We start from the raw sequence: 8709 nt of genomic DNA on the forward strand, positions 1-8709 counted from the left end.
ACGGGAAAGCTCCATCGGGGGAGTCCGGCAACAAGAAGAAGGAGGAATCACCTCCTCGCGTCAAGTCGCACCGGAGTGGCAACAAAAAGAAGAAAATGAAGAAAGTGGTCTATTACGAGACCGATTCTTCGTCGTCTTCCACCTCCGGCTCTGACACGCCGTCCGTCACTTCTAAGCGCCATGAGCGCAAGAAGTTTTGTAACACTACACCAAAATAGTAAACTTCCTAGAGCCTAAACCCTAGGAAGTTAGGCCTAAACTCTAGGAAGTTAGCGAAACTCTCGGAAGTTAAGCCATCCCGTCGGAAGTTTGGCTCTCGAATTTTTTTTGTCGGAAGTTAGCTTAACTTCCTAGAGGGCTCTAGGAAGTTAGCTAACTTCCTACGGCTTAATAAGCCTCTCGGAAGTTAGTAGATTCTCGGAAGTTAGTAGTTTCACGCTGTCAGCGCCTTCAGCTGACTAACTTCCTACGAGTAACTTCCTACGGCTTACTGTAGCCCCTAGGAAGTTAGCTGGCTAATTTCCTATGACTTACTGTAGCCCTTAGGAAGTTAGCTGACTAACTTCCTACGACTTATTGTAGCCCCTAGGAAGTTAGCTGGCTAACTTCCTACGGCTTACTGTAGCCCCTAGGAAGTTAATAAGCCTCTAGGAAGTTAATTTGACCAGCATTACAAATGTTGTTTATATTTTACACCACATTCCACAACATAACAAATATATCAACAGCTATATAGCACAACATATTTTCGCATAAAACATCTCACACACAATCACATAACAATATTCAAATCCATAGTCTCATCAATTACATCACAAAAGTCTCATCCATAGTCTCATCAATTACATCACAAAAGTCTCATCCATAGTCATAATAAGACACATCTCATCATCCAGTACTAATAAGAGACAATATCTCATACATAGTCATAATAAAAGTCTCAAGTATCAGAACGCAATAACATGGAAGCTCACGGTCGCCGATCACCATCGGGTTACAGTGAAGAGTGATGGTCGATACCTCCACTATTGAAGAGGGTTTCGACAAAGTCTAACCTGTCCTCTTGTTCATGCGTCGGCAAGGTAGCTAGAGGGGTCTAATATACATGTACAAATGACATTTGCTGAGTTACATCATAATATAACTAACAACAAGTAAATGATGATGAATATGCATACCTGATGTTCGATAGATGGAGATGTAGGTATAGGTGGAGGTGAAGACCAAGGATAATGAACGGGAGGTGGTGGGGGGCACCGGGACGTGTATCCCTTGGGCCTGTGCTAGTTGCTACAAATTTGTCGAACTCATTCACATCAGCGTTTTCAATCAATACATATCTTAAAGTGAAAGTTATTATCTTTTGAACTTACTTGTATGAGTGTTTGTTGTTGCTGAATCTGTGTAGCATAATATTCATGTTGCGTAGCTTGTTGCTTCAAGTAATCCTGATGTCGCCTAAGTTCTTCTCGCAGTTGCTCCACTTCTGCTGGATCTTGAGTGGAGCAACGGGAGCTATGAGCAGCAGACCTCGATGAACCTCCACACTGAACCCTCACCTGGCTCGAGTCGATGACGTTAGCAAACATTGTGTACCTACAAAACAAGTAACATCACGACAGGATTAAGAATACATGTATTGCACTCAACCAATGAAACAATATAAGATATGTAGAGTCCTCACCTTCCATGAGCTTTTCCACCACTTGCATACACAGCCTGAGGATCAATAGGTGAGGTCCTCCAGTCATAGTCTAGTCTGTGCTGACTAGACATCGCCTCGCCATATGCAACCTCATACAAAAGAACAATGCAATCTTACATACAAAAATCCATATAAACAAATATTTGTTACCTCATTCCTCTGAACGCCAACTGTCTGACCCTGCAACTCTGGAACATGCTCCAGCAAAGCTCTACACCTACTCGAGCTGGAACTAGTGCCCTTAAACACTAAGTCCTCCTTTCTCATAACATAGGATGCTCTCTTCGCAAGTCCCTTAGTGAACTGCTTCACCTTTTTAGACATCCTGTTATTAGAACAAAATCACATTAGTAAATGAGGATAATGTAAATGAACATAAAGTAAATGAACATAATGTATTGAAAACAATAATAAATACATAATTACTTTTTAGTCGTATTCGAAATCAGGATCAAATTGTTTCCTTCGATTCGATGTTTTCTTCCTTGACTTCCGTTTCCTTTTGTTAGGACTTACTACATCTTCCGAATCTCCCTTGATTAGGATCAAACCAATCACATTTGAAAAACACCACCTTAAGATTTTTGCTACCAGCAAAGTTGTACTCGAGTATGTCATTAATAACTCCATAATAATTCATCTCTCTTCCACGATCATCGACTGCCCTGCATACAACTCCAGTATTACTCTGCTACTCTTTTTTTTGTTCATGTCATTTTCGGCCATTGGTATGTATATATAAAAACCATGCAGGTGGTTGGTATGTATATATAAAAACTATGCTGCCACCTGCATAGCGTGAGCTGAAAGGCTTTAAACTAAGTATTGATTCCGAGCAAAAAAGAAAAGAAAAAAGATAAAGAAAGTTGTGTGTGCACGGCAAACAACCGCATTCATAGACTACACAGATATACAACTGATTAGTACTAGTGGGCAGCAGAACAGAATCAGTGCCTACAATTATCAAACCAGCCGTCAACAACGCTTCCTCCCTCCCCGGCGTGTGGCCTCATATGCTTCGCGATTTCAGTCACGCCGCATCATTGCAGTGATCCTCGCACTCATTCCTCCCCCCTGGGTGCAGCCTGCCTGACGATCAGCATGGGCGATGCCTGAGGATGAACGAACTGGTAGTACACAACAGTTGCAGGAGCGAGTTGCCCTTTGCCTGCCTCTGCGTAACGATCGACATGGGCGATGATGCCTCGCAAGTTGCTTCCTCACTCCCCTACTACATGGCCACCGAGACTGGATTAAAATAGCATGCTCGCGTCTCACGCAGAGCCTTGTCGTTCCATGCCAATTATTGCAGTGCTCTGCATGCAAGCGAGACAGCTGCCGAGACTGGGACAGCGCAGCGCAGCGAAGCTTGTTCGGAGCATCGCCTAGTGTGTTTGCTTGCGTTGCGACCTAGCTGATTTTGGTGCAGAAGGTTCTGCTGCTTTTGTAGCCACTTGCCCACAACGCGCACTAGTACGCTGGGATTATACAACTCAAGTTAGTTCAATTCATGCTTCACCAAGGGGAGGAGCCACAAGCTATGTACAACCGGCTCAAAACCTTGGTGAACCAAGTGCGCAACCTCGGGAGCACAAAATGGGATGACCATGAAATGGTCAAGGTTATTCTTAGATCACTCGTTTTTCTTAATCCGACTCAAGTTCAATTAATTCGTGGTGATCCTAGGTATAAGCTAATGTCTCTTGAGGAAGTTATAGGAAAGTTTGTGAGCTTTGAATTGATGATCAAAGGCTCCAAACAAATCATCGAGCGAGGCACCACCTCCACACCCAAGGTGCAACCCGTTGCCTTCAAAGCAATAGAGGAGAAGAAAGAAGAGTCTACATCAGGTAGGCTCCCCATCGACGCCTCCAAGCTCGATAATGAGGAGATGGCGCTCATCATCAAAAGTTTCTGCCAAATCCTCAAGCAAATAAGGGGGGAAGGACTACAAGCCCTGCTCCAAGAAAGTTTGCTACAAGTGTGGTAAGCCCGGTCATTTTATTGCTAAATGTCTATTATCAAGTGATAGTGACAAGGGCGACGACAAGAGGAAAAAAGGAGAAGAAGAAGAGGTACTACAAGAAGAAGGGCGGCGATGCCCACGTTTGTCGGGAGTGGGACTCCGATGAGAGCTCCACCGACTCCTCCTCCGATGAGGACGCCACAAACATCGCCGTCAACAAAGGTCTCCTCTTCCCCAACGTCGGCCACAAGTGCCTCATGGCAAAGGACGGCAAAAAGAAGGTAAAATCTAGAGCCTCCACTAAATATGCAACATCTAGTGATGAGGAAAACTCTAGTGATGATGAAGATAATTTGCTTGCTCTTTTTGCCAACCTAAACATGCAATAAAAAGAAAAATTAAATGAATTGATAGGTGCTATTCATGAGAAGGATGAACTCTTGGATAGCCAAGAGGACTTCATTATTAAGGAAAATAAGAAGCATGTTAAGGTTAAAAACGCTTATGCTCAGGAAGTAGAGGTGTGAAAAATTGACTAGTGAGCTAAGCACTTGCCATGATATTATCTCAAACCTTAGAAATGAAAATGCAAAATTAATTGCTAAGGTTGAGAAGTTAGATGTTTGTGATGATTCAACTGTTAGTCTTAGATCAATGATAATGCTAGTTTGATTACTAAGATTGACAAGTTGAATGCATCACCCTCTAGCCTTAAAATTGAGAATGAAAAATTAATTGCTAAGGCTAAAGATTTAAATGTTTGCAATATTTCTATTTCCAATCTTAAGAATGAAAATGCTATTTTACATGCTAAGACTGATGAATTAAATGCTTGCAAACCCTCTACATCTACTATTAGTCATATCTCTATTTGCACTAGATGTAGAGATGTTAATGTTGATGCTATCCATGATCACATTGCTATGATTAAACAACAAAATGATCATATAGCAAAATTAGATGTTAAAATTGTCGAGCATGAATTAGAGAATGAAAAATTTAAATTTGCTCGTAGTATGCTTTATAGTGGGAGACGCCCTGGTATTAAGGATGAAATTGGCTTCCAACAGGGAGGCAATGTCAAGCTCAATGCCCCTAAAAGATTGTCTAATTTTGTTAAGGGCAAGGCTCCCATGCCTCAGGATAACGAGGGCTATATATTATATCCTGCTGGTTATCCTGAGGATAAGATTAGGAGAATTCATGCTAAGAAGACTCATTCTGTTTCTCACCATGCTTTATTTATAAGAATGAGGCTTCTAGCTCTAGGCATTCTACCCATGTTAAAATGCCTAAAAAGAAATCTCCTATTGCATCAAATGATCATAACATTTCATTTAAGACTTTTGATGCTTCATATGTTTTAAATAACAAATCAGGCAAAGTAGTTGTCAAATATGTTGGGGCCAAACACAAGGGCTCAAAGACTTGTGTTTGGGTACCCAAGGTGCTTGTTTCTAATGTCAAAGGACCCAAGATCGTTTGGGTACCTAAGAACAAGGCCTAAACTTGTTTTGTAGGTTTATGCATCCGGGGGCTCAAGTTGGATCATTGATAGCGGGTGCACAAACCACATGACTGGGGAGAAAAGGATGTTCTCCTCCTATGAGAAAAACCAAGATCCCCAAAGATCTATCACATTCGGGGATGGAAATCAAGGTTTGGTCAAAGGACTTGGTAAAATTGCTATATCACCTGACCATTTTATTTCCAATGTTTTTCTTGTAGATTCTTTAGATTACAACTTGCTTTCTGTTTCTCAATTATGCAAAATGGGCTACAATTGTCTTTTTACGGATATAGGTGTTACTATCTTTAGAAGAAGTGATGATTCAGTGGCATTTAAGGGAGTGTTAGAGGGTCAGCTATACTTAGTTGATTTCAATAGAGCTGAACTCGACACTTGCTTAATTTCTAAGACTAACATGGGTTGGCTCTGGCACCGCCGACTAGCCCACGTTGGAATGAAGAATCTTCACAAGCTTCTAAAGGGAGAGCACATTTTGGGACTAACCAATGTTCATTTTGAGAAAGACAGGATTTGTAGCGCATGTCAAGCAGGGAAGCAAGTTGGTGCTCATCATCCACACAAGAACATCATGACGACCGACAGGCCACTTGAGCTACTCCACATGGACCTATTCGGCCTGATAGCTTACATAAGCATCGACAGGAGTAAGTACTGTCTAGTTATTGTGGATGATTATTCTCGCTTCACTTGGGTGTTCTTTTTGCAGGATAAATCTCAAACCCAAGGGACCTTAAAGGGATTCTTGAGACGGGCTCAAAATGAGTTCGGCTTAAGGATCAAAAAGATTAGAAGCGACAATGGGACAGAGTTCAAGAACTCTCAAATTGAAGGCTTTCTTGTGGACGAGGGCATCAAGCATGAGTTCTCTTCTCCCTACACACCACAACAAAATGGTGTAGTAGAGATGAAGAATAGAACTCTACTTGACATGACGAGGACCATGCTTGATGAGTACAAGACTTCGGACCGGTTTTGGGCGGAAGCAATCAACACCGCTTGCTATGCCATCAACTGTCTCTACCTTCATCGAATCCTCAAGAAGACATCATATGAACTTCTCACCGGTAAAAAGCCCAATGTTTCATATTTTAGAGTCTTTGGTAGCAAATGTTTTATTCTTGTTAAAAGAGGAAGAAAATCTAAATTTGCTCCTAAGGCTGTAGAAGGCTTTTTACTTGGTTATGACTCAAACACTAGGGCATATAAAGTCTTTAACAAGTCCACTGGACTAGTTGAAGTCTCTCGTGACATTGTGTTTGATGAAACTAACGGCTCTCAAGTAGAGCAAGTTGATCTTGATGAGCTAGATGATGAAGAGGCTCCATGCGTCGCACTAAGGAACATGTCCATTGGAGATGTGTGTCCTAAGGAATCCGAAGAGCCTCCACAAGCACTAGATCAACCTTCATCTTCCATGCAAGCATCTCCACCAACCCAAGACGAGGATCAAGCTCAAAATGATGAGAATGAGGATCAAGAAGATGAGCCACCTCAAGAGGAGGGCAATGATCAAGGGGGAGATAACAATGATCAAGACAAGGAAGATGAACAAGATCCAAGACCGCCACACCCAAGAGTCCACTAAGCGATACAACGAGATCACCCCGTGAACTCCATCCTCGGCGATATTTATAAGGGGGTAACCACTCGATCTCATGTCGCACATTTTTGTGAACATTACTCTTTTGTGTCTTCTATTAAGCCATACAGGGTGGAAGACACATTAAGAGCTTCGGATTGGGTGTTGGCAATGCAAGAGGAACTCAACAACTTCACAAGGAATGAGGTATGGCATCTTGTTCCACGCCCTAACCAAAATGTTGTAGGAACCAAGTGGGTCTTCCGTAACAAGCAAGATGAGCATGGTGTGGTGACAAGGAACAAAGACTGACTTGTGGCCAAGGGATATTCACAAGTCAAAGGTTTGGATTTCAGTGAAAACTATGCACCCATAGCTACGCTTGAGTCAATTCGTATATTACTTGCCTATGCTACTTACCATGGCTTTAAGCTTTACCAAATGGATGTGAAAAGTGCCTTCCTCAATGGACCAATCAAGGAGGAGGTTTATGTTGAGCAACCTCCCGGCTTTGAAGATAGTGAGTACCCTAACCATGTCTATAAACTCTCTAAGGCGCTTTATGGGCTCAAGCAAGCCCCAAGAGCATGGTATGAATGCTTAAGAGATTTCCTTATCACTAATGGCTTCAAAGTCGGCAAAGCCGATCCTACGTACACTCTTTACTAAAACTATTGCAAATGATTTGTTTGTATGCCAAATTTATGTTGATGATATCATATTTGGGTCTACCAACAAATCTACATGTGAAGAGTTTAGTAGGATAATGATTCAAAAATTCGAGATGTCTATGATGGGGGAGTTGAAGTATTTCCTAGGATTTCAAGTGAAGCAACTCCAATAGGGCACCTTCATCAGCCAAACTAAGTACATTCAAGACATACTCACCAAGTTTGGAAAGAATGATGCCAAGCAATTCAAGACACCCATGGGAACCAATGGGCATCTCGACCTCGACACAGGAGGTAAATCCGTAGATCAAAAGGTATACCGGTCGATGATAGAATCTTTACTCTATTTATGTGCATCTCGACCGGATATTATGCTTTCCGTATGCATGTGTGCAAGATTCCAAGCCGATCCTAAGGAAGTTCACCTTAGGGCTGTAAAACGAATCTTAAGATATTTAGTTCAAACACCTAAGTTTGGTCTTTGGTACCCCAAGGGATCCACTTTTGATTTAATAGGTTATTCAGATGCTGATTGGGCAGGGTGTAAAATTGATAGGAAGAGCACATCAGGGACTTGTCAGTTCTTGGAAAGATCCCTGGTGTCTTGGGCTTCAAAGAAACAAAATTTAGTAGCTCTTTCTTCCGTCGAAGTCGAGTACATTGTCGTAGGCCATTGTTGCGCGCAATTGCTTTGGATGAGGCAAACCCTTAGGGACTATGGCTACAAATTAATCAAAGTCCCTCTCCTATGTGATAATGAGAGTGCAATCCGCATGGCGGATAATCCCGTTGAGCACAGCCGCACTAAGCACATAGTCATTCGGTATCACTTTCTGAGGGATCACCAACAAAGCGGGGATATCGAGATTGCTTATGTTAGCACCAAAGAACAATTAGTCGATGTCTTTACCAAACCACAAGATTAGAAAACATTTACCAAACTTAGGCATGAGCTAAACATTCTTGATTCTAGAAACTTTTATTGATACTTTGCACACATAGCTCATTTATGTATCTTTGATCATCTCTCTTTCATTTGCTATAACTAATGTGGTTTTCAAGTGTATTTCATGCTAAGTCATAGATTGAAAGGGATATGGAGTCTTCGACGAAGACAAGGCTTCCACTCCACCCAATCGTATTATTTACCCTTCGCCGTCACTCCACATCGCTCTCCACTTTGGTATAATCCTTCTCTCATATATTATTTGCGAAAGGGGGAGAAGGTTTGCAAAGAGCTCTAAAGACTCAGTTTTT

The 8709-nt window shown here is 41.9% G+C and overlaps 1 protein-coding gene across 1 annotated transcript; it reads right to left on the reverse strand.

Moving 5' to 3' along the window:
- Nucleotides 1-945: 945 nt before the first annotated feature.
- On the reverse strand, nucleotides 946-3103 carry LOC103634511 (uncharacterized). Its single transcript, XM_020547120.1, has 4 exons — nucleotides 2132-3103; nucleotides 1685-2030; nucleotides 1374-1596; nucleotides 946-1290 (listed from the first exon to the last, which is right to left on the reverse strand). The coding sequence occupies exons 2-4, from the start codon at nucleotides 1774-1776 to the stop codon at nucleotides 1129-1131; spliced, it is 477 nt and encodes a 158-aa protein (XP_020402709.1). The 5' UTR covers nucleotides 1777-2030; nucleotides 2132-3103; the 3' UTR covers nucleotides 946-1128.
- Nucleotides 3104-8709: the final 5606 nt, after the last annotated feature.

The sequence above is a fragment of the Zea mays genome, chromosome 1 (assembly GCF_902167145.1).
Source record: "Zea mays cultivar B73 chromosome 1, Zm-B73-REFERENCE-NAM-5.0, whole genome shotgun sequence".
In the NCBI taxonomy this organism is placed as follows: domain Eukaryota; kingdom Viridiplantae; phylum Streptophyta; class Magnoliopsida; order Poales; family Poaceae; genus Zea; species Zea mays.